We start from the raw sequence: 27641 nt of genomic DNA, 5'->3' as shown, positions 1-27641 counted from the left end.
GACAGACCAATTTTGGAACCAAAGTCACAGTGGAGACATTAATCTGCTTCAGCAGGCGATCGGAATTCAAAAAAGACAGAATAGCTTTAGTCAGCTCAGCCCCTGTCACATCCTAAGTATCCTTGAAAAAACCACTACTAAAACCATCTGGCCCTGGAGCTTTATCATCCGGAATAGAATGCAGAGCCTCTTTCACCTCTTCTAAAGTATAATCACGCACCAACCAATTAGTCTGAGACTGAGATATCAAAGTCCCTTCCTGCACCAATCTCTTGTGAACTCTAGTTCTATGAGGATTAGAGGTTCCCAACAGAGATTTATAAAAATCTAGAAAAGCAGTTATAACCCCCTCCCGAGTATCAATCCATCTACCATCCTGGTCTTGAATAGAGTAGATTGTATTGTGCTGTCTTCTCTTCTTTAGACTAGCATGAAACAATTTAGTATTCTCACCTCCACTTTTTAGCCAAGCAATCTTAGCTTTTTGACTAAGATAACTCATGTAATTCCTGTGAGCCTCTCTATACACCTGCCGAGCCTTATTTTCTTCCTCAATAAGCTGAATATTGCCAGGATAACTTTGCAATTTCTGTTGAATCTGAATTAAATTATTATAGCTATCATGATCTTGAATCTCTACATTTCCTCTGCCATGTCTATTCAATTCTTTTAACCCCATTTTGAGATGCTTTAGATGAGAAACTAAACAGTACATAGGCGGACCTTCTATTTTGACCAACCAAGACTCCTTCACGATATCAGTAAAACCAACCAGATATTTCCAAAAGTTAAAATACCTGAATGGCTTTTTGATATTCTGCATATGAGGATATATTGAGAGAAGACCAGGAGAATGATCAAACTCACCTTCAGGGAGAAAAGTTACCTCAGTTGTACTATATTTATCCCTCCACTGCCTATTAGCTAAAAATCTGTCTAATTTTGCATATATCCTATCTTTGCCTTCCTGTTTGTTGTTCCAAGTGAAGAAGCTACCATTGAACTTAATATCTTCAAGATCACAATCTTCAACACAATTAATTATATATTAATATAAAAAAAATTCCATATTCATTTATGAGAATATGATCTTGTACTAGTATGATAGAATTAAGATCATATATAATGAATAAAATTGTTAGTAACATATTAAAGTAATGAATCTTTAATGAATGGTTACTAGTACGGTTTGCTAAGCATACGAGATGCAAGTAATCTAGATTCATATTATTGATGTGGATATACATCTTAGTAAATGTGATGTATATAATAGAGATTATATATGACAGGACCGATGAGAATTAATTATCTTTATAAACTTGTTGTTTGACGTAAAGATTTAATTCTTATCATAATAATAGATGATCAATTGTAGATCAGTCTAAATCCAGAGTATTCATGAACTCTTATTTATGTTTATTGGATCTTTTGATTTACTCGTTAAGATCTCTTAGAATAATGAGGCTAATAACTTTTGTTTTGGAGATTCAATATCATGGATGACTGGAAACATTAATTACAATAATGGAATCCATGCTTTCCTAACAGATCGAATATTGGTTCCCTTAAGGGTTGATTCTGGAACTGAAAAGTTATTGAACTCAAATCTATAATTAGATTATAGATTAATTATTTGCTAGTGAATTAATGATACTTAAGGATCAAGAGGTAATTAGAATGGTAAAATGGTAATTTTGACTAGCTCTAATTAACGAATCAATAATGGAGGACATAACTACATATATTAATTATATTAATGGACTACTAGAGAAAATTGTGTAAATATAATTCTATAAATACTTAGAGTGCAAATCCATATTTATAGTGGAGTAATCATAGAATTAATAAATAAGATTATTAGATTAAAGAGTTTAATTAATAATCTTGTTTATTGGAGCTTCGTATTATAAGTCCATAGTCCCAAATCACCTCTGTCCTATACTGTCAAGGGTAAGGATGTCAAAAGAAAGATTTGTAAAGAGAAATGACTAAATTGCAAAGGAATTAATTTTCCAGGGCAAAGAAATAATTATGTGATAATTATGAGTAATTGATTAATTTTGAATTAATTAGTTATTTAACTTGTTGACCCTAATTTTGGGCAACTGACACGGAGTCAAAATGCGCTTGACGTGGATGAATGCGTTGGAAAGAACGTAATGGCGAAAATAATAAGAACACGATATTTTATAGTGGTTCGGCCCCAGAATCTGGTAATAACCTTCGTCCACTTAGATTGTTATTGATGTGAGAGTCAAAGGAGTGATCAAAGAACTATGGTTCAATGAGTTTCACTAACCTCTGAAGAACAATACAATGTGATTGATATGATAACTCTAAACTCCAGCGATTTAGAGGTCAGAAAATGAGAAAAAAGATCGCGCCCCGCTTCCCTGAGCCCTCTTCCTCTATTTATAAGCTCAAGGAAGATTTACATTGATTTGTTACATATATTATTTCCTAAATAATCGGATACTCAGGAAATCATGGGAGAGAATTTCGGATTCCATCATAACTGTCTAAGATTTCCTCCGCGTGTTATGCGCATACGACCAGACTGGTCGTATGAAGAGATCGATCGCATAACGCCGAATGTCTTCCTGGTCGATAGTCGAACACAGGTTTTGTCAGGTGTCAGCCACGTGCAATTAATTCCTGCCATGTCATTCACTTCTGATTTTTGGGATAACATAACTATATATTTTTTATTTTGAAAAACTATAGGTTAAAAGTAATATTAATCTTGTTTGAATTAATATAAAGAGAGAGAACAATAAATATCTTATTCATAATATGATATTTATTTATTTAATTTAAAGCTAATATTTTAAGATAAATTTAATTTTGAATTAACAGATATTTATGTTGAGATAAATATATTGTCTTAAAGATTGATTAAACAAACAAAAGGGAAACCTGATACAGGCTTCTGCGACACACACTGTATTTTACAGTGTGTGACGCCTAGCATCAGAGATTTACTCCCTGTGATTTGAATTTTGAATTTTAAATAATTTTGTTTAATTAGTTATTCAATTATTTTTTTTAAATATGATTTAAATAAATAATTAAATGAAAATATATAATCTGTTTTAATTTGAATTATATTTTAATTAAATAAATATTATTTAATTAGATTAAATATCTTTATAAGTCTGATAGTATGTAACTTTCAAGATAAGACTTGATTATTATTTTGAAAAATAAAAATATAGACTCTCTCTCTCTCTAAAGAGATAGTTTTCTGTAAAGTTGAAAACTATTATAAACATTCTCTTTGTCAAAACTTTCTAAATCTCATGTGTTGAGTACATCTAGGGAGTCACATAAATAAATGGGGTTTTTACACAATTCATTACAATATTATTTTTAATTACTATATTAATACCAATTAATATATTTTCATTTTTATATACAAATCTTAACCAATTTTTCATTTTTTTTACTAAAATTGTCTTTATTATTTCTTATACAAATATTACCTAATTAATTGAGAAGCGTGATATTAGGGCATGTATTTAAAACTTACAATTTTAAAATCTTTTCTTTTTTTAGTTTATTTCAAAAAATTTATGAACCTCTGCCACAAAGTTATATACATTTCCCCAAACAATGCACATTTTCCCAAATTCAAATTCAAAATCAAAACCCCAAACCTCTTCTTCTCTCCATTCCCAACCGAAAACTCATACACTCAAACCCATTTCTATTCTTTATCTTCCAAATCGATGGTCTCAACGAGGAGCGCCGATGATACTCTTTCCATAGACTCGCCGATGATACTCTTTAACGTGGCTGTTTGTTTATTTTTATAAACTAAATAGCATATTTTTATTTTAAATTTAATATATTGGTTATTATTAGTAGAAATTTTGTTTATTTTTATGTCTATGCTCATGATGTCATTTTTAATTTTTTAGATTGTTTTGAATGTTAATTTTTTTTCCTTTTTATGAATACAAATTATGTTTATATTTATTTTTATGAATATTTCTTGCTATAAATATACAGCTAAGTTTATGTTTATTTTTTGGAAAACATTGTTTATGTTGTCAATGTTGAATGAATATATTGTACTTTAAATAGATTTATTTATTTTTTAATTGTTATTTTTTGCTTTAAATTGATAGATGTGGTAAATGTACACAGTTGTCATATTTATGTATTATGTTTTAATAAAATAATCAGTATCGTATATGTTGGACAATAACGCTATTGTTAAACACCGTTTTCATTTATTTTTATCATGGTATAGTAAAATAAACAAAAATATTTTAGTTTGACGGGTAGATTATAATTATACATAGTAATTTTTTTTTAAATCTTTATCAATAAAATAAAAATAAAATAATACATTAGAATAGCATATTATAGTTATATAAACGTTTTGTTAATTTATTGTTCAATGAGTACTTTTATATTAAATATTTTTATGTTTATTTTTTCACTATATTAATTTATTAGATTAAACAATTTTATTTAGACAATTTATAGTAATTTTTTTCTGAAGATGGTTATTCCAATATTTCATGAATTGCCGCAAGTTAATTGTGGTATCTTATTTAATTGAGATAATAATTTGAATATTATATAATTTATTAATTGAATTCATATAATATTAAATATGTGAAGTTATATAAATAAAACAAATTAGGAAAGTGGCTTAATTGGTGGATTGTGTTTATATAATTATGTTTAATAAAATGGTATATATTGTGTATAATTTTGTAAATAATATATGAGATATTATTATAGTAAATTCGTTACTTTTGTTGTATAAAAGTGAAAAATGCCCTAAATAAACCTTTTGAATCCTACGTGCCCACACACGTCCTTGTGTGTTTGAGGATTGGTTTGGAAGATTAGAGTGTGAGATCTCAGAACACTGGATAAGAAGATCGTTGATTTATACAAAATGACTCAAGGACACTTGATAAGCTACAAGAGGTAATCCCTGATCTATTTGTATGTGAATCAATCCGTCTCTATTTATAAGAAGATTGACATGTAGGGTTTCCAAGTATTATATAAAGAAATTACCCAATACAGAATTGTACGCCCTGATTTTCCAGCGGGCTATTAGCGAGCTGAGATATGGCCTAATTATATCAGCCACGTGGATACCCCATGACTGGAGCTTCCGTCGTCAAGTCCTACCTCTTTAGCTCGAGGTAATCAAAAAGTTCGTCAAGATTATTCAAGGGCCGAGTCAGGACAATGAAGGCCGCAGGTCGAGAAGGCATCCAGCTCGGGGTACGAACTGGAGTTGGAAGCTATGACCTTTTATAAAGTCAACCACGCAATGTAAACGTGCATATATCAAACATCACGTATCTGATATATCCCTGAATTCTCGGACACGCAGCATGAACGTGCGTATTCAGACACCCACGACTGGGTTGGGCTGTGCGGCCCATTATCCCCCTTACCTGTTGATTAGACCACACTTCATTTGTCAGGGTTTAGGAATTAATCATGAATGTCACAGAAGTGACATGATGGGTAAGAAGGTCACGGGATGACCCCCCTTACCAACTTCTAGGTGCCCTCTCCTATAAATATGGAGACCCTGGGAGTTGCAAGGAGTTGGATCCTATTATGTAAAAAAGTATCCTATAAAGAATACCAGAAATACAGCAATAATATTGGCTGGTGGAGTAGAAGGATTTTAATCTTTGAACCACCTAAAAACGTAGTTGTGTCATCAGTCCATAAAAAGATCATTCATATATTTTGGTTCATTATTAAGTACTAATCTCTTTCTCTTATTTTCTTAATTACCTGTTGGCGAAGAACCACGTCAACAATTTGGTGCTTTCATTGAGAGCTAGTTAGATTGGTGCTATCGCAAACATCCAACTATGGTGACCACTCGATCAAGACACGGTAACGAGGCGGAACAACATGATGGGCAGGAGGCTCATCATGCCGCCATCTCCGGTGAGAAAAATCCTGAAGTCCAGCAGCGGCCGGGCAAGCAGTCGATGGGCCAGGATGACACTGGAAGTTCGGCACCCCGGCCACCAAATCCGAACCCGGATTTTTACACGGCGGTAGAGATGGAAAATGCTCAGCTGAGGAGTCAACTGGCGAAAGCTAGTCAGCAGATTAAGGAGGTGTTGGCCCGGTTACCCCCTCTTACAAACGACGATAACGTCGGAAAGAGGCAAGGTGAGACTCGTAAGTCCCGCCGGGGTAATCGATCCAGGCCTAGCCGCTCGGACAGACCTCTGACGTCTAACTCTATTCCCTTATCGCACTGTAAGGAGGCAAACTGCGAAGAAATACCCAGAGCCAAACAACAGTATAGCCGCTCGGTCCGAACTTCAACTCCCATCTCACTACCAGCCTCGAGCGCGCCCAGGAGGGCTCGAGGGAATTCTAGAAGGAGATCCGGGGAGGGCTCACAGCACCAGCCCGTCCCCGCCAGTCATCCTGCGCCTCGTCCAGATCGCCAGGCGCGGGGCCCATAGGTTGGCAGGGCCGAAAGGCCCCCACCTAACTTGATCCGCCCTGACGGAACTAGGATTGCATCCCCGGTTAGGCATCCTCCGTCACCAATAAGATATCCATCTCCTCCTCGGTCTATCCAAGATATTCCAACTTATGGAAGCAGCAGGAGAAACCCGCCATCCGCATGACCTTCCCGTCGTAGCAGGGCGCTCAGAGGGAGCCCGGATCCTCACCCCCAGAGGCGAACTCCGAGCTTCTATAACGGGAGCTACTGGATTGACAGTCGCCGGAGTGACCTTTCTGGCGGAGACCTGCGTCAATGCTTAAGCTCGGCGCAAAGTCCTCAAGCCACCCCAAGGGGCGACCTACGAGATCGCCTTAACTCTCATAGGGGGGACCCGGTATGCTCGCTCAGGGGGAGACCTGTCCGAGGTACGTAACGGCGGGAATGTCCCAAATAACCTATCTCAAGATAGGAGGGGCAATAACCCACCAAACGTATACAATGGATCCGGAGCTGTTGAACAGCCCCGGAGTAACCAAGGAAATCAGGACAAAACCCTTGAGCGCCTGGCTCAGATGGAGGAGCTAATGAGGAAGCTCCTGTCGGAGAAAGAGAAAGATGAATATGATTCGGGGGACGAGCTTGAGCTCTTCGCCCCCAGCATAGCAGCAACGGCATACCCACCCAGTTTTCGTATGCCGCACCTGTCCAAATTCAACGGAGACGGAGATCCGTCGGATCATCTGGGGATGTTCAACACCCTGATGATGGCCCACAACATTGGTCCTGAGCTGAGATGTCTGATATTTCCCTCCACACTGAATGGACCAGCTAGACAGTGGTTCAAACAAAGCAAGAAACAATCAATCAACTCCTGGAAAACTTTCTCTGTTGACTTCAAAAGGGCATTTCGAGCCTCCCAGGATGCCCGCGTCAAGGCTGACTCCCTGGCTAACGTGAGGCAACAACCCGACGAGCCTTTGAAGGCTTACCTGAGCAGGTTCGCGAACGTCGCTGCTCGGGCCAGAGACGTAGATGACAGCTCCAAGCTCATGGCTTTGAGAACTGGAATCCTCGTCTGAGGGGGACTCTGGAATGAAATACAAAGGAAGGGAGTCAGCTCAGTAAACGAATTCCTGAATAGGGCCCAAGGATGGATCAACTTGGAGGAAGCTCAAGCTTCAGCTACAGGAACCAGCCAGGTCCCTGATCAGCCCACTGGAGTGGGAACGGAGGTCGTGACAATGACCCAGAACGTTACACAGAATAACCAGTTCGGTGGAGGCAAAATAAAGGGGAACGACGAGGGCAACCAGCACGGCCCAAAGAGGAATAAGCCCGTAGAAAAATTTAAGCCAATCTACGCAACTTATACAGAGCTCACCCACTCTAGGGAGAACATCTTCCTAGCGAACTCTGCTTGCCTCCCCTGGAAGAAGCCGGAGCCGTTAAAGCACCAGAAGGGGAAGAGAGACACCTCCAAGTTTTGCCGTTTCCACAATGACGTTGGCCACAATACTGATGATTGTAGGCATTTGAAAGATGAGATCGAAACTCTTATCAGAGCTGGCCCCTTGGCTCAGTACGCGCGGAACAGGGTTCCAACAAGCCGGCCTGCTCCGGAAGTCCCGGTCAGTCAGCCCGGGTCTCGGGTCGATTAAGACGTCCCTCCTTTAGTGATAGAAGGAGAGATATCCACAATCTCGGGAGGTCCGCATTTGGCCGGTGCGAGCAGGGGTGCCCAAAAGAGGTACATAAATGAACTCAAGGCGCATAATGGAGTAGAGTTCATCCCGGAGCAGCATCTGCCAAAGCAACAGTGATTGGAGAGGCAACCAATCATTTTTACGGAAGAAGATACTGGCCATGTTCAGTTCCCTCATAACGACCCTCTGGTCGTAGCAGTGCAGCTCGCTAATCGGAGGGTTAGGAGAGTGCTGATCGATAATGGGAGCTCAGTAAATCTTCTATTCCGGTCCACATTAGAGAAGATGGGTTTGACTGTCGCCGAGCTGAAGGCGACCTCCATGATGCTGTATGGTTTTTCTAGAGAAGGATCAACGGCTATAGGGACAATCGAGCTGGTGATCACCTTAGGAGAAGGACCTCGGACAGTCTCAAAACTCCTCGAGTTCGTGGTCTTCGACTGCCCCACTGCATACAGCGCTATTTTGGGCCGACCCACACTTATAGCTTTTGAAGCCATCACCTCCGTTCGCCATCTCGCGCTGAAATTCCCTTCTTCCACGGGGATATCCACGGTCTGTGGCGATCAGCTGGCTGCCAGGGAATGCTACAACATTTCCATGAAGGGAAAATCGAAACCTGGGCTGCTAACGATGGCCATCCAAGGTGGAGGAGAGGAATCTCAGGAACCTTTAACTAATCCTGAGATTGAAAAATCTCAGAGCGCCAAGGAGGAAAATATCATCCTAAGTGAGGATATCGACCCCCGAATAGGAGAGGACAAGTCCGAGCTCCAAGCTATTGAAGAGCTCGAGGAAGTAAACATCGATCCACAAAATCCTTCACGGATGGTCAAGCTCGGGAAAAACCTCTGTAGCAAGAGGAAAGTGGAGCTGATCAAGTTTCTGCAGGATAACCTGGATGTGTTTGCATGGTCACATGAGGACATGGTGGGAATCAGTCCAAATGTCATCATGCACACCCTTCATTTGGATAAGAGCATTCCTGCAAAATCCCAGAAGTAGAGGCGCCCGGGAACAACTCGGGCTGAGGCCTTAGAAGAAGAAGTAGCCCGACTCAAGAAATGCGGCTTTATCCGTGAAGCCAAGTTTTCGGTTTTGGTCGCCAACCCCGTACTGGTCTCGAAGCCCAACGGGAAATGGCAGACCTGCATCGACTTCTCCGACCTGAATAAAGCCTGCCCCAAATATTGTTTTCCCTTGCCAATAATTGATCAGTTGGTAGATGCCACGACGGGGCACGAGCTCATGTCCTTTATGGACGCGTACTCGGGCTATAATCAGATTGCCATGAATTCAGCGGACCAGGAGCACACCAGCTTCATGACCCCGACTAACGTCTATTGTTACAAGGTCATGCCATTCGGGCTGAAGAACGCCAGTGCTACATACCAGAGATTAGTGAATAGAATGTTCGCCAACCAGATCGGGAAGAATATGGAAGTGTATGTTGATGACATGCTGGTCAAGTCGAAGACTGCCGATAACCATGTTTCCGACCTGGAAGAATGCTTCAAGATACTAAGAGAATACGAAATGAGGCTTAACCCTCAGAAGTGCACTTTCGAGGTCGCATCTAGAAAATTCTTGGGTTTCATTGTCAACACTAGGGGAATCGAGGCGAACCCCGATAAGATCAGGTCATTGCTCGAGCTTCCCTCACCCAGAACGCGTAAAGACGTCCAAGGCCTGAAGGAAGGGTGGCAGCCCTAAATCGGTTTATTTCGAAATCCACCGACAAGTGCCTGCCATTCTACAACCTACTCCGGGGAAACAAGAAATTTGAATGGACAGAGGAGTGCGAAAGTACTTTCCTCGACCTGAAGGCACATCTGGCCGAGCCGCCCGTATTGTCCAAACCAAAGGCAGGAGAGCCCATTTTTCTCTACCTAGCTGTCACAGAGGATGCAGCTAGTGTCGTATTGGTCCGAGAAGAAGACTGGGTTCAGAAACCGATCTATTACATCAGCAAGAGACTTCTCGGGGCTGAATCTCGATATCCGTTGATGGAGAAATTGGCATTTTGTCTTAACACGGCCTCCCGAAAGCTCAGGCTGTATTTCCAATCCCACTCAATACACGTCATGACCGATCAACCTTTAAGGCAGGTTTTGCAAAATCCTGAAGCATCGGGACGTCTGTTAAAGTGTGCTATCGAACTCAGTCAGTTAGAGATTTTGTACACCCCACGAATTGCTATAAAAAGTCAGGCCCTGGCTGATTTCGTGGCAGAGTGCACAGGATTCAGGGAGGAACCTGTGGAAGACTCACCCCAGGCCACCCCGGCCCAGATGTCTTGGAAGATCTTCGTGGACGGCTCATCCAATGAGAATGAATCAGGGGTTGGGATCATTTTGATATCCCCAGAGGGACATAGATTCCACTCGGCGCTGAGATTCGGATTCAAGGCCTCCAACAACGAGGCCGAATATGAAGCTTTGCTGGCCGGACTAAGAGTAGCCCATGAGTTGAAGGCGAGCTCCGTCCAGTGCTTCAGCGACTCCCAGCTCGTGGTAAACCAGGTGCTAGGTGAATATCAAGCACGAGGAGCCAAGATGGCTGCTTACCTGGCTAAGGTAAAAGTCGAACTGTCCGCGTTTGGGCGGGGCTCAATCGAGCAGATACCTCGGGAACAGAACGCCAACGTAGACGCCCTCGCCAAGCTCACTACCTCCGGGGAGACGGAGACGCTGGGGTTAGTACCAGTGGAATTCTTGGAAAAACTAAGTATAGAAGAGGTCGGGGTGGAGGTCGAGATGATTGACACCAGATCGACCTGGATGACTCCCATCCTCGAGTACCTCACCAAAGGAAAGTTACCCGAAGGACGTAATGACGCACGGCAGGTACTGTACCAGGCTCCAAGGTATACGATGGTAGATGGGGTGCTATACCGACGTGGGCATTCCCTACCCCACCTACGATGTGTTCTGCCAGGCGAAGCAAAGGCCATCCTACAGGAAGTGCACGAAGGTTTTTGTGGGGATCACACTGGGGGGCAAAGCCTGGCCCTATAAGTCTTAAGGCAAGGGTATTACTGGCCCACTCTGTCGAAGGACTCGATCTCATACGTCAAGAAATGTGACAAGTGCCAGCGATTCGCCACAATTGCCCATGCTCCCTCAGTCGAGCTGAGGATGATCTCATCCCCATGGCCATTTGCGGTATGGGGAATCGACTTGGTTGGCGCCCTCCCTACTGGGAAGGGCGGGGTCCGCTACGCTGTGGTGGCTATCGACTACTTCACGAAGTGGGCTGAGGCTGAACCTTTAGCAACAATAACTTCCAAGAAAGTTCTCGACTTCGTGGTCAAGAGCATTATCTGCCGGTTCGGGCTACCGAAGAAGATCGTATCCGACAATGGGACTCAGTTCGACAGCGACCTCTTCACCGAATTTTGTGAAAGGTACGGAATCGTGAAAAGTTTCTCCTCCGTGGCCTATCCTCAGGCGAACGGCCAGGTCGAAGCTGTCAATAAGATGCTAAAGGCGAGCCTTAAGAAAAGACTAGACGAAGCCAAGGGGGTCTGCCCAGAACAGCTCCCCCAGGTTCTGTGGGCATACCGGACCTCGCATCGGACTCCTACGGGTCATACTCCTTTCTCTCTGACTTTTGGGAGTGAGGCAGTCTTCCCTGTCGAGATTAAGGTATTGTCGCATCGAGTCCAGGCATATGACCAGGATCGCAACCACGAACTACTTGGCGCCTCCCTCGACCTGATTGATGAAAGACAAGAAGATTCGCAGCTTCAGCTCGCGCATTACCAGAAAAAAATCACTCGTTATTTCAACTCAAAGGTCAAAAAACGCGCCTTTAGCATTGGCGACCTGGTCCTCAGGAGAGTCTTCTTGGCTGGTAAGGATCCCAAAGATGGAGTGTTGGGAACGAACTGGGAAGGGCCATATCAAATCACCGAGGTCATTAAGGAAGGAACTTACAAATTAGCTCGGCTCAATGGAGGGGCAGTCCCACGAACTTGGAACACCATTCATTTGAAGAAATATTATCAGTAGCACCCTTGTAAGGCTTAAAGGCCACTTTTTGTTAAGCAATGAGAATTAAATCTTTGTTTATTATTGTGTATATTTGTGGGTGTAATCTCAAGTAACCACGAAAGACCCTTTCCTAGTTACTTGGGGGGCATATGGTACCTGGATATAACCAGGTCGCCTTAAAGACTTAGAAGTTAATTCAAATTGATTGATCGTTGTTTTTCTTAAAAAACACGAGATATTGATAAAAGATTAACGCGAACTAAGTCCTATCCTGGATATAACCAGGTCGGCTAAAAACTTAGAAGTTAATTCAAATTGATTAATCGGTGTTTTTCTTAAAAAACACAAGATATTAGTTAAGAATTAATGCGAACTAAGTTTTTTAAATTAACGTCCTGGACATGACCAGGTCATAAAACTTAGAAGTTAATTCAAATTGATTAATCAGTGTTTTTCTTAAAAAGCACAAGATATTAGTCAAGAATTAACGCGAACTAAGTTTTTAAATTAACGTCCTGGATATAACCAGGTCCTAAAAACTTAGAAGTTAATTCAAATTGATTGATCGTTGCCTTTCTCAAAAAGCACGAGATATTGATAAAAATTAACGCGAACTAAGTTTTCAAACTAGCGTCCTAGACATAACCAGGTCATAGAACTTAGAAGTTAATTCAAATTGATTAATCGATGTTTTTCCTAAAAAGCACAAAATATTAGTCAAGAATTAACACGAACTAAGTTTTTCAAAGCAATGACCAAAATGCGTAGAGGCAAAAGGAAATAAACCAATTAAAAGTAAAATTGATAAAACCAATTGTCTCGAGGTGAAAAAACCTCATACAAAAGTTACAAAAAAATGATGATAATAATAATGTGGGCGCGAAAAACAAAGGCCTAGGCTCCACCGGGTTGCTCTATTGAGATCGCCGTCTCGCCCTCTTGCTCGGCTGCTGTGGAGGTCTCCCCGGTCTCAGAGGGCGCCTCTCGCTGAAGACGAGCTTTGAACCCCTCCAGGAAGGGCTCCCGGACTTCCGCTCCTAGGAAGGAAAAATCGCCATTAGGGTTGAAGACCCAGCAATGGTATAGCATGTCCTCCATGGCGGAGCTGGAGGCCGCCTTCTCTTTTTCAAGGGCAGCCTTAGCCTCCTCGGCCTTGGCTTTTGCAGTATCCAGCGTGGCTCGGGCAGTCCTGGCCTCCTCGAGTTCGGCTGTTGCAGCGGCTAGGGCGGCCTTGTTAGCCTCGGCCTCTTCCAGCTTGGGGCGGGACGCTTCCATCTCGGCCTGCGCGACCGCCAAGGCATCCCTGGCCTCCTGTTCCTACTTTTGAGCAGTCTTCAGGGCGGCCAAAGTAGTTTTCTTGGCGGCCAAAATAGCTTGATGCTCGCCCCTCATGTCCTCGAGGTGAGCCTAGGACCTGGATATGCTCTGGTGAAGAGCCAAGGCACCCTACAAAGCAAAGAGGCAACTGCCTTAGAAAAGAAAAAATAAGGAACGTACGATGCATGGAAACCAAAGGGTACAAAGTGTAAAACTGGCTTACCGTTAGAGCCATTCCCAATGAAGACTCCATCACGCTCTCAGGGCTCCTTGTTTCGATCGCCCGCAGGTCCCTTTCAGTGGCGCCATAGTAGTGGTCGACGGTGTAGGTCGCCGTCTCGTACACCGTCCCCTGAAAGATGTCGGGAATTTTCTCCAGGGCCTAGGGGTCCACCGGAATACGCACCTCGGGGGCTGCGATTGCCGAAATCCCGGGCTCCGCCCCCGTATCCCGAACAAAGGCCAGAGCTCGTGGAGGGGGCAGGGGCATCTTCTCCACTGCGGTAGGAGGTGGAGGTACCTTGGCCTGGGCAGTTGGGGTCTGGTCTCTCCCCTATGTAGGGGACTTGGTTGGGGTCCCAGCGGCCTTCTTAGCCACCCGGAGCTTCTTCATTCTGGGCCCAGAGGCCCCAGCAGAGGAGTTCCCTCCGACGAACATAGCTCGCAGGTCTTTATTCCCGGGCTAAGACATTTCCTCTGGCAAAACAAAGACAACATTAATATACAAGTAAGCATTCATGCAAGAAAAAAAATAATGGGGAAAAAGCGGAACTCAAGTATATATATTGAAAGGGATCCTACCCACCAAGCTAGAAGAGGAATCTATGGTCACGACCATCGGCCCCGGAGCTTCTGCGGGGGAATCTAAGACAATGACTTCGCAGGCTGGTACGGGTTTTGGGTCCGAAACTGGCTCGGGACTAGACTTTTCTACGTACTGCCTAAGACTCGGAGCTACGATACCCTCCTGGAGCTAGGGCCATGACCAAAGATTGGTCCCATACTCCTCAAATAAGGCCGACCTAAAGGCTAAAGTGTTGTCTATGACTACAGTACCCCTAGGACAGCTGCTCTCTTAATCCAGCACGAGTCGGTCGACACACTGGAGTAGGGTTACGTCGAGGTTGGGGTTGTTTCGATGGCGTTGGACGGGCTGGTTGGGATTAAACCTAGCTAGCCGAGGATCGATAGTGGCCCTATCTAAGCCCCTGAACATGTAAGGATTACCTTGTCCAGAGGGACCTGCGGCTGCTCCGAACCGGATCCTCTCCTCGTCCGTTCTTTGGGCGACCTCCAGCGCCCGCTTCCTCCTTCTCCTTACGAGGGGCACCTCATCCTCATCCTCTCCTTCCCCCACGGCCTCCTCCTCAGGGATGGGCCTCATCTCACGAGCTGGGGGAAGCCCCCGGGGCCTCCTAAGGGCCAAAGTCTAGCCTGGAGAGATCAACTTGCATGCCAGCATCGTCTCGTCTGTCACGAGCTGGCGATAGTCCTTTTCACTGGGGGGCAAGCCCGCTAGTGTCTCGTACTGACTCTCGAGGATCACAGACTTATTTGTCCTTGCAAAAATGGCTGCAGAATTGTTCCAAGTCAGAAGCTAATAAAAGAGAGCTAATCGATACTTAACTTACGAGCTAAGAGTAAGAGGTACTTACGAGGACGGTTGAAGTAGTGCAGTTCGCAGTTGCGAAGCCCTTTGGACATAAAGAACTGGTCTTTGAAGTCGTTGGGGTGGCTGGGCAGCTCAATGACCGCAGCCGTATTTGGAAATCGGGTCAAGTAATAGAACCCGTCGCCTCGCCCCCGCTGCTCCGGGCTGGCCTTGAGGCAGAAAAAATATAGGATATCTGCCAGAGTGGGGACCTCCCACTCCTGTTTCAAGAACAGATATCTCAATCCCGCCAACAAACGGTAGGAGTTGGGGGGGAGCTGGAAAGGAGCCAACCTCACGTAGTTGAGGAAGTCGGCGAAGTATTGGTCCAACGGGAGGAAGGCCCCAACCTTGAAGTGCTCGTCACTCCAGGCCGCGAACTCCTTGTTGAGCGGCGCACAACTCCGCTCACCTTCTGCGGGAGGTCGGGCGATTAGGGCGCCCTTACCCAGCTCGATGTTGTGGGAAAGGAATATTCTATTCACTTTCCCCTGGTCAGTGATCTTCGAGACGATCCTCTCAGCCTCGAAGAAAGCATCGGGCACCACCTCGAGCTCCTGCTCCACGGCCGACCCAAAGACGGGGATTGGGGAGTCTGTCATCACCTCCTATCCTTTGGATTGTTGGGAGGACGAGCTGCCTGCGATCCTCTTAGGAGCGTTCTTCTTGGGTCCCATCTAGTCGCCTAGCGAACAAAAGGAGAAATTTCAGAAAAGCGACCTAACCATAAGGAAGAATATAAAGAGGTGTTTCCTTTGCACGGGCTGAGGTAATCTCAGCCCGTGGAGAGTGAGACCACGCGGTTCTGTGAACACGCGCCTGTGCTCCCAACAGATCCCCGATTACTCGGAATTCGTGTGTCAGGAGGGTCAGAATAGAAATTTGCCTTGGGGGAAAGTTTCAGTAGGCAAAAGGTGCAAAACTGCCTGTGAAGCATGTCCCCTAAGCTACCCGATTTTGCACCCAAAGTACTGGATATTTACCAAAAATCCTACCCAGAAGATTTCCCCAGAAAATGCACCCTATAAACCATGCTCCTAAATGGTTTTCTTCTACAAGCGATACCCTAACCTAAAAGCTTTCTCGCTTCATACCCACAAAAAACCAACAAAACCTTGCATGCAACTACAGGAATTATTTACCTAGGCTACAGTGAAAAAGAAATTCAAAACATGCACAGTCAGGAGACTTACGGAGTATTCTGGTTGAGAAGGGGACGAAGGGGTCGTTTGGGTTGGGGCCTCGTCGGAGTAGCTGATTCCAAAGCCTCAAGGGAGCCCTTGCACCTGAACTTCTGGAACGCTGGGAATGGTAACTGGAAGAAAAAGAGGGTTTCTTGAGGGTGAGAAGAGAGAAGAAGATGGGAGATTTGGAAAATTTTCAAATAAACAGGTGGCCCATGCATAAGGTGGCCACCCCTTTTATATACGTGAAAGGCCACGTGAGGAGGGCCGTTGGATTGCCCTGATGTGGGATCCGAGGCTCTCCACTCGGAAGGCGAAACGACGGCTGAGTATAGGCTAGGCCATTTAATGCGGTTCTCGGAAGACGTACCGTCACCAACCACGATGTTCCACGTATTCGGCGCCTGCGTAAAAGGTGGAATATGGAGAGTCCATGGAGAAGCCTAAAAGCCCCTACTGTGGCCCTACACGACGTCATGTACCACGAGCAGGGGCTTGGGGGGCAGATGTACGCCCTGATTTTCCAGCGGGCTATTAGCGAGCTGAGATATGGCCTAATTATATCAGCCAGGTGGATACCCCATGACTGGAGCTTTCGTCATCAGGTCCTACCTCTTTAGCTCGAGGTAATCAAAAGGTTCGTCAAGATTACTCAAGGGCCGAGTTAGGACTATGAAGGCTGCAGGTCGAGAAGGCATCCAGCTTGGGGTACGAACTGGAGTTGGAAGCTATGACCTTTTATAAAGTCAACCACGCAATGTAAACGTGCATATATCAGACATCACGTGTCTGATATATCCCTGAATTCTCGGATACGCAGCATGAACGTGCGTATTCAGACAACCACGACTGGGTTGGGCCGTGCGGCCCATTATCCCCCTTACCTGTTGATTAGACCACACTTCATTTGTCAGGGTTTATGAATTAATCATGAATGTCACAGAAGTGACATGATGGGTAAGAAGGTCACGGGATGACCCCCCTTACCAACTTCCAGGTGCCCTCTCCTATAAATATGGAGACCCTGAGAGTTGCAAGGGGTTGGATCCTATTATGTAAAAAAGTATCCTGTAAAGAATACCAGAAATATATCAATAATATTGGCTTGTGGAGTACAACGATTTTAACCTTTGAACCACCTAAAAACGTAGTTATGTCATCAGTCCATAAAAAGATCATTCATCTATTTCGGTTCATTATTAAGCACTAATCTCTTTCTCTTATTTTCTTAATTACCTGTTGGCAAAAAACCGCGTCAACAAGAATATTACAAAATATTTCATAATAAATCAAAGATTGATTGAAGTATATATATTTAATGCATAATATTCTCTATAATCTTTATGATTCGACCAAACTAGCCAAATAGGAAAGAATCTCGTAATTCATGGGATTTTGATAAGATGGTATCTAAGGGACGCATTTATATAGCTCGGTGGTCTCAAGCTAAATCTTGAGATCGACTTCCAAATTACCTACAGAGCTCTAGCATCTTTCTTGCGGAAATTATCCCAAGCTAAGTTACATATGACCATAATAGTTGAACAGGTTGCACACACTTCGCAGCTTCCCAAAGTTTGACATTCAATTTCACTGTGTTGATGAAATAATACTTTGTTGTTTTGGATGCTTCATAGCATACGTGAGCTGAAATTGTGTACCCGGAACACTTTATATTTAGTCGAATTTCAAGGTGCAACATGTACCTATTTTACAAAAACTAAAAAAAATATATTATGCACATCATTTATTAAAAATTAGAAATTAAAGTTTTTAAATAAAAAATTAAATAATTGTTAATATAAATAGATAAGTAAATAAAAAATAAATATTTAATACAATTTCAAAGATCAATTTATGAAAATTTATTTTAAAATTAATAAAATCATGCACACCATTTATTAAAAATTAGAAATTAAAATTTTTAAATAAAAAATTGAATAATTTTAATACAAATAGGTAATTAAATAAAAATAAAAATTTAATACATTCTCAAAGATATTTATGAAAAATTATTTCAAAAATAAAATAAATCTACTACTTTACAATAGATGAGTTTTCTAGTGAGAAACTCTTATAATTTTGTTGTTACATAATTTTTAGAGATTAAAAATACTCAATTCAAATGAATAAAAAAATTATAGTTTTAATTTTATTAGAAATGAGGGTGTACTAAATGTAAAGATTTCATTTAAATTGAGTATCCATTTAATCTCTAAAAATTATATAAAAGACATTAATACAGTTTCTCATTAAAAATGATATAATATACAAATAAATTTAATATATTCTTTATAAATTTATATTTAAGATTTTACTAGACCTTCAATTTTTATTAATAAAAATATGTTTTCGTAATTTAAGAATTTTAATTTCTAGATTTTAATAATTGAATTGCATAATTTTATTTTATTTAAAAAAAATACATTTGAAGACCTAGTATAGAAAATATATGGAGTGTAATTATAGATAAATATATTTTTCTATTTATTGAGAAATATATGTAGACATCTCATTTATAAACAATAATAATTAAACTAAATTCAATTATTTTTCTTATTTTCTTTTTATTTTTCATGTTGATTTCTCTTTTTATCTCCTCGTTCAAATTCTTATATCTTCCACAAAAATAATATCTATATATTTTTTATTTTTCTTTTTTATTTTTTAGAATAAAAATATATATTATTTATGTAAAATATTTTTAATATATATATAAAGAAGAAAAATAGGAAAATGTTTGAATAAATTTTATTTAAAAAAATAGATATTTTAATAAAATTTTACATTATAAATATAATACCTCATAAATTTATAGATAATAATAATAATAATAATAATAATAATAATAATAATAATAATAATAATAACAACAAAATTTTGTGTAGGGGAATGTGGCCCCGAAGTTCCCTTCACTTCAATGCTTTGCAACCTAGAAAGTAATTAAGTTAACGAATTTTTCATATTTATAAGATTTTTAAGGTTGTTTTACAAAAATATGTGCATTTAATTTTTTTATTATTTTTTTATAATTTTTTTAATTTGGAAGTTCATATTTATGAGATTTTATTTTTCATAAATTTTAAAAAAATATATAGTTATGCAAAATTTTTTTATTATAGTTATGTTTTTTTTAATTTTATAAGTAATTTTAATTTTTTAATTTTTTTTCCTTCATTTTTTAATCTTTTTCCGTACTTATTTTTTCTTATATTTTTTCCTTTTTCTACCAATTTTTTCTTTCAACATTTTTTTTCTTTCTATTTTTCCATTCTTCTTCTTCTTATTCATTTATCTATTTTTTTTTTCATTTGTATTGTTTTGTTTTTTTTTTTGTTCATATTTTTTCAATTTTCTTTCATTTTTTCCTTACATATTTTATTTATTTTTGTATTTATTCTTTTCTCCTTCAATTTATTTTTCTTTTTTCACACATATGAGTTTTTTTTTTCTTTTTTCTTTTTTCTCTTCTTCCATTTTTTCTTTTTTTCTTTTTCATATTTTTCTACCAATTTTTCATTCATATATTTTTTTTATTTCTATTTTTCTATTATTTTTCTTCTTTTTCTTTTTATTCATTCATTTGTTTTTTTTTCTTTTTTTTCCTTCATCATTTCTTTTGTTTTGTTTTTTTTCTTCATATTTTTTAGTTTTCTTTCCTCTGTTTTTTTCCTTCATTTTTCTTCATTTTTTGTACTTATTCTTTTCTCATTCCATTTTTTTTCACACATATATTTTAACATTACATAATTATTTTACTATTTTTTATTTATTATATTTTATTATTGTAATTTTTTTTGGTTTTTTCTGAAAATTCAAATCAATTTTTCAGCATTTTCTTTTTACTGTAGCCCTTATTGGAACATCCAAATTTGGAAAGAAAAATAATAAAAATATGAAAACGTGAATGGGTAACCAGTTATCCTAGTGGCAACATCCAAATATGGAAAAAAAATATGAAAACTTGAATGGGTAACTAGTAGCCCTTATAGAAGCATCCAAATTCAGAAAGAAAAAATAGATATGGAAACATGAATGGGTAACCAGTTACCCTGATGGGAACATTCAAACCTGAAGAAAAAAATCTGATGAAAATGTGAATGGGTACCAGTTACCCTAGTGGGAACATCCAAATTTAGAAGAAAAAAATCAGATATGAAAACTTAAATAGTGTTGACGCCGTTTTTCGTCAACTTAAATCGTAGAGCAATTAAAAAACGTAGACTATGAAGCGATTGAATGATGAAGAAAGACAAGAGGGTTTTTATGTGGTTCAGCAGTTAACTCTGCCTAGTCCACGAGTCTATGTTATTAAGACTTAGAGATTTCTGGAAATTATTCAGAGATGACTTACCCAGAGCTTTCTTTCAGGTCAAAAGAAATCATTCCCTTACAAGTGGTCATTCCTCCTCTATTTATAGGGGAGGTTACAGAGTTCATTCCCACATATTTCTGGAAGATATTATGTATATTAATTTAAATAATGACATTAAATGTAATATCTCCTATATACATGGAAACGTCCCATAAGAATCGGGAACAGATAACAGACTAAATAATATCCCTTAAATATTGGGATTATACAACAATAAATGTGTTCATATGTAACGGGCTATCCCAGGCGACTCATCGGATCTTCGAGATCAGCAATCGGCCTTGTGGCTGTCAAGACTTATGGTACTGCTACGAGCTTGCCACCTTACTTCAGGACATGCTCGGAGTAGATTGACACTGTCGAAGCTATCATACTCGAGCTTGCACTTCCCAAGCTTGGACTGTTTAATTCGAACACGATCGATAACGGATGTATCCCAACGTCGTGCCATTTCGAACTCAGAAAGCATCCCGAGGTTACACATCTTCAAGGTCGTTATTTTACTTCAAATATTTTATAGCTGGGCCATACAATGTTTTCATACGTTTCGAGCTCACACTTGACGAGCCCAGTCTTCAAGGCATAACCTCTGGTCTCGAAATCTGGGTGTAACACTTTGCCCCCTCAAAAGTATCAGTTCGAATCCTATGAGAAGGAAACTTTTGAACTGCTCCTCTTGGAACCTGTACCATAAAAAACACTCTAGTGTGGACATGCGTCAATCGGGTATTGATCAATCAAAGTACTTGAGTACCTTGGAAACCTGCCCACGTCATCCGCCTGCCACTCTTTATGGTACTATCATTTCACAGGTCACTGATCGTCGGATCTGATACGGAATCTGGCCAATGGCCCAGATTAATTTGTCTTTTTACATTCCCATGGGTCTACAAATACTTCTTCACTCGTCTTCCCCGTTTTACTTTCATGTTCAAGCTTTTGCAAAGAGAAAAGAAGAAGAAACAAGAAATTTTTTCCCAGTTCTTGCATGTTCTCCAAGCTCAGAAAACAGAGCAACGTTGGCCTCTTCAACTCTGTGAGATCGTTTTTGCAACCGCTTATTCGGTCATCAATCTCCCTGTTTTCGCTGACCACATTGTGTAAGTCTCTGTTCATAACTTCGTATGCCCGTATATTTTTCATGCATGCATGTCTGTATTGTTGTACTGTTGATCCCTTCACTAGTTTTGCACATTAGAGTGTTTTAGTAAATATTAGTCTTAAGTTTTGATATCACGGGTTCCAAACCCAGATCATGCGTAGAAGGCCCAAAAATGGTTCCTTTACTGAGTTTTTTGAATTTTGGATGACATATCTTGCACACCAAGATATTGGGTAAAAAATTAGGGTTTTATATATTGCACGTTTCCCAAAAATATCACTTTTTGAGTAACCACCAACTTTTTTCCCTGAAATATCAAGATCTTCAAAAATAAATCCACCTTCCTTTCTTTTCGTGGAATATACGCTCTGAGACTGGCCTCGTCTTTTGGACCGAGTTTCCCTTGTAGCCTTGATTATTCGAGCTTAGGTCATTCTAATTTTCATTCTTAACTGCTTGTTCGTCTGGCCCTCACCCTTTTTTCTCTTGCTAGATGCCGCAGAACTTGAAAAAGCGGTGGGGGTCAAAGCTCGCAATTCCTTATTCGCCGAAGACTCCAAGCCCGGAATCACCTTTCACCCGGAACTAGCGTCTGATTCGGGAGCACCAACTAAGGCGCGAGCAAGAAGACACCCGAGATCACTTTCAGTGCCAAATTGACGAGGTCGACGAGGGAAAAAGGAAGAGACTTAGGGTTGCCGTCTACTCGGATCCAGACTCTGAGCCTAGGCCAATTCCCATCGATCCCACTCTTACAGTGACAATCGCCTTCAAGCTAGGGGACCTTCAATTTTCAATAATGGGAGAACCATCAAACCCCTTTTCTACCTCACAACCAACCTCTATTCCCACCTCGAAGAGAGAGTTCTTTGAGGTCAAGCACTACTGGAGCTCGATCTCTTCATTAGGGAAGATCTACGACATCTTGGCCCTTCACAACATTGTATTATCAGGCTTGCTGAGGTGTCGAGCTCCGTCATCCCACGAGCGAAGTTGCCGTGCCCTGGGAGATGGGAACCCTGACAACAAGCTGAAGTATGCGGCCTGGAGCCAGGAACATATGAGGGCAGGGGCTTTACTACCCTTAAAGTCCTTTTTCAAGAATTTCTTGGACTTTGTTAGGCTCACCCCTTTCCAGCTCAACACTAATTCGTATAGGGTTTTGTCCGCCCTGAGGTCGCTTTACCATGAGCTAAAGTGGGAAGGACCTTCACCAATGGAGATCCTGTATCTCTTTTGTTTGAAAAGCAATCCCTCCTGAGCTCGGGGAGGGGACGACTTCTACTACCTCTCAAGCTATCCCAAAGAGAAGAAAATCTTTGAGGATCTACCCTACCATCCCTCAGACTTCAAGAAGGCTTTCTTTTGGACGGATGGCTTGGCTCCTTCCAAACACTACTCGTTCAGGCAAATTCGTAAGTACCTAAAAAATTTCTTCTTTTTGTGCTCGAGTTTTGTTTAAGCTCGCGCTTAGTCATAATATGTTCATTTTTCCAGCTAACTACCGCCGTCCCACTCCCACCAAGGAGATGAAAGAGCATAAAGAGGCTTTGCTTCAACTTCCTTACGGCAGGAGGTCCCTCTCCTATCTCCTTTACGAAGACAAGCTCCGAGCTTGTAGCCTCCTGGAGAAGGATCAGTCCACATTTGACTGGTCCAACAAAAAATATACCGAGTGGGAGCTTGTGCCTCTCCCAACTGGCAGCCGTCCTCTGAGGTGAAATGCTAAGCTGCCATCCTCAGCTTGACGTCGCAAGAGCCCGCAATCGGGGAACGAGGCCAACGATGAAGCCTCGAGCTCGAGCTCGAGTGACAGAGGTATGATCATCCTTAGCTCGGATTTGTGGTCTCCCTCACTACTTAAGCATAAGCCTGATAGATTAGTGTTGTGTAAGGATGACATGCACCATTTTTATGTATGGTCTTGGGTAGATGAGAGGGTTCATAGGTTCGGTAGTTGGCTCGAGAAGTATGACACTATGTATAGTCTGAATGAGGTATGGAACAGAATATTCATTCAATATGGGACAAACGACTATAGAGACCTTTCGAGGTTGACTTCAACTTATAGGGAAGGTACTCCCCCCGCTTCCTCTAAAGATGGGGGAATCACGTGGTCGCCAAGCACGAGCTGGGGGAGAGTTCCAGTTAGGTTTCTCTCTATTTGTCTTTTTATTCTTTGCCTGTCTGCATGATGCTAACTTTTTTGTCTTGGAATATCTCATAATGCGATGTAACTGTGCAGGTGATATGGATTCCGACCTCGACACTATGCTCGCTAGTGGCGAGGGAGCCCAGAGGAGTAGGCGCCCGAGGGGGTCGCAGAAGTTTCACCGATCTGTCAAGGTCCTCAAGAGGACTGAGAAGACCCCTCCTCCACCAGCTCCAGCTGCTACGAGCTCGACTGTGGATTCGACTCCTCAGGTCGAAGTGTCCACTACGATTGAGCTCCATCCTCCTCCAATCATGGTTCATTCAACTCTCGGCCCACCTCCGAAAAAAACCCTCAGCTTCCACAACACGCATGTTGTCGGTTTCTACCCATGGGACTACACTCGGCTCGGACAATCTGTCTGGAGTGGGGTAGAACTTTAGTGGCTTTGATGCCCCTCATTGGTAGTTTTTGAACAATGCTCGAGACTGCAACACACTTTATGAGAAGAGTATCGAGCTCACTATTGCGGTAACTTCCCTCATCTTGTTATTAGTTGTACTTGTACTTAGTTCATGTTCTAATTTTATTTCTTTGTGTGTCAGACTCTTGCTGTCTCTGCTCAACTAAATTATAAGTTGAATAATGAGGTCCATTCAAGCAAGTCTTATGCCCAGGAGGCGAAGGATCTCCAACTCAAGCTTAGTGATGAGCTCAAGGCCACAAAGGCCAAGATGGAGGCTGAAGCTGAACAACTAAAGGCCAAGACAGGTGAATTCTTGGCTCGTGGAGCTTGAGAAGATTAATGCCAAGCTTGAGGAGGAGAAGGCGACCACTTTCGAGATTATGGAGGGAAAAAAGGCTCGTCACCTTGCAGAGTTTAAGGAGAAGAAGGATCAGGCGGTCGACCTGGCTATGTATAGGATCTGGGCTAGTAATGCCGATCTCGATACCAGCTTCTTAGGCTCTTTTGAGGAGGAACTCGTGGCCAAGTGGCAAGCTCAGCTCGACGAGGAGGAGGCTTCTCGGGAGGAGGCAGAGAGAGCCAAGGAGGAAGCTGAGAAGGCTAAAGAGGATGCTCTTCCCTCCTAAGTCTCTACCTGGGGCTGCGTCCCTTTAAATTTTTTTTTTGTAATAGTTTTTATCTTCTGCTTTTTATGCCCCTGGGGCTAAGACAATTTATAGCTCGTGACAGAGCTATTTTCTTATGACATCTATAATACCGTATTTGACTTTACTTTAATATTTTTGCTTTACATTTCTTAGGTCGAAATATTTCACGCACTTTGTATTAAAGTGTCCTTATGTCTGTTTATTCATACAAACACACGGTGGATTTTTAAGATCGAGTTTCAATGCATTCATGCATAGTTTGCATGATATATCTGTATCCGATCTCGTTATTTTTCAAGGTCGATAGTTACTTTTACCATGCACCCGAAAGTACTTCTATGGCGTGTAACATAGGTGGTTTAGTTATATCTTGCTTTTTTAGTTACTTTTCCTCATCCTTGGGTATCTCCCCAAGGTTATGAGGTCGAAACTATCTTTTTGTAGGATATTCCAGCCTCGATCTCGACTTAGCTTGAAGTAGGTTGTGTTCCATCTTATTGTCGATTAGTTTTAGCTGGTTCGTTCCAAACCTATTCAGGTCGTATTTGGTTTGAAATCCATACACTTATATTCTTGATCTAGTTATATCTAGATTGTGTATTTGGTTATATCCAACTTACCTTGGCTCGCGCATTTGGTTTTATCCAAACACTTAATTTTTAATAATTTGGTTATGTCCAAACTATCTTAGCTCGCGTATTTGGTTGTATCCAAACACTTTTATTTTTTAATAATTTGGTTATGTCCAAACTATCTTAGCTCACGTATTTGGTTGTATCCAAACACTTATTTTTTAATAATTTGGTTATGTCCAATCTATCTTAGCTCGTGTATTTGGTTGTATCCAAACACTTTTAGTTTTTTAATAATTTGGTTATGTCCAAACTATCTTAGCTCGCGTATTTGGTTGTATCCAAACACTTTTATGCTTTTCATATATGCTATTTTATTTTTTCATGTCAACGGTATATATATATATACCACTAATGCCCCCTTAATATCCTATGAGTTTGACCAGAGGTTATTAAATCAAGAGAGTTTGCAAAAAATACAACATATTTAAAATGAAAACGAGAATTATTCGAAATTGAACAATTTATTAACAGAAACAGAGAAAAGGAAAACAAACATGGTTACAGGTATCATTGTTCCTATACTATTGATAGTAAGGTCGCAAATGTTTGCCATTCCATGCTCGTGGGATCAAACTTCCATTCAATCTTGCCAATTTGTAGACGCTAGGTCGGATAATTGATTTGATCTAATAAGGTCCTTCCCAATTAGGCTCGAGCACGCTAGCAGCTGGGTCCCGTGTTGCCAAGAACACACGCCTAAGCGCCTAATCTCCTACCCCGAGTTTCTTATCTTGAACCCTTTTATTGAAATACCGGGTAGCTCGCTATTGGTATGCAGCATTTTTTAGCTGTGCCTTGTCCCTTCTTTCTTCAATTAGGTCCAGACTTACTTCGAGCTGTGATTGGTTCGAGGCTTGATCATAATCATGGGTTCGAATGGTGGGTATTTCAACCTCAATTGGCAGCATAGCCTCGCATCCATATGCCAGAGAAAAAGGGGTATGTCCCATTGAAGTACGGGTTGTGGTTCGATATGCCCACAAAACTTGGGGCAATTATTCGGGCCACTTCCCTTTAGCTTCTTCCAAGAATTTTTTTAGAGAACTTTTCAGGGTTTTGTTTACTGCCTTGACTTGGCCATTCACTTAGGGATGGGCCATAGAGGAGAAACTTTTTATTATCCCATTTTTCTCGAAAAAGTTGGTAAACAAGTCGCTATCGAAATGAGTACCGTTATTGGACACTATCTTCCATGGAATCCCATATTGACAGATGATATTTTTTTACCATGAAGTCCAAGACTTTTTTCGAGGTAATTGTCGCCAGAGGCTCAGCCTCGGTCCACTTCGTAAAGTAATCTACTGTGACTACTGCGTATTTGACTCCTCCTTTGCCAGTTGGCAATGAGCCTATGAGGTCGATTCTCCAGACCGCGAATGACCATGGGGAGGTCATCATAGTTAGATCGGAAGGTGGAGCTCGAGGGATTGTGGAAAATCGTTGACACTTGTCGCATTTCTTGACGCAATCAAACGAATCTGCTTTGATGGTAGGCCAGAAGTATCCTTGGCGTATGATTTTCTTGGATAGGCTATGCCCCCCAGAGTGGTCTCCATAGAATCCTTCATGAATTTCTTCTGTGATCTTCTTAGCCTCGTGCAACGCCCTGGTTACCCCAGAACAGTTACGGTAAACCAAAAATTTGACTCGCTACCCGAGTCCTTTGGTAAAAAACGTGTTCTAAGTGAAATTAATAGGTTAAGGTATAAAACTAATAAAAAGGAAGTGGATATTTTCATTACAAACTGCTCTGCAGAGCTAATCAAAACATTTACAAGTTGTTCTTAGTACAAAATGGTCATTACTGTTTTAAATTTTACAATCCCGCCGACCTAAGCGGCAAAAATAGGGTAAACCCCCTAGTTCCTCTGAGAACTCCTTGGCCGTGGTGGTCAAGTGGCCGCATATGTGCACATCACCACCTAAGCTCTCCACTCAAGGCTAGGTGAGCTTT

General features: G+C 41.2%; 1 protein-coding gene across 1 annotated transcript; it reads right to left on the bottom strand.

Annotated features, from left to right (window-relative positions):
• Positions 1-112: 112 nt before the first annotated feature.
• Positions 113-21801, bottom strand: LOC133779014 (uncharacterized). Its single transcript, XM_062219020.1, has 2 exons — positions 21561-21801; positions 113-1026 (listed from the first exon to the last, which is right to left on the bottom strand). Exons 1-2 carry the CDS (start codon positions 21799-21801, stop codon positions 113-115), a joined length of 1155 nt encoding a protein of 384 aa, XP_062075004.1.
• Positions 21802-27641: the final 5840 nt, after the last annotated feature.

Source organism: Humulus lupulus, chromosome 5 (genome assembly GCF_963169125.1).
Source record: "Humulus lupulus chromosome 5, drHumLupu1.1, whole genome shotgun sequence".
Classification (NCBI taxonomy): Eukaryota; Viridiplantae; Streptophyta; class Magnoliopsida; order Rosales; family Cannabaceae; genus Humulus; species Humulus lupulus.
This window is presented reverse-complemented; position numbering and strand designations above follow the sequence as displayed.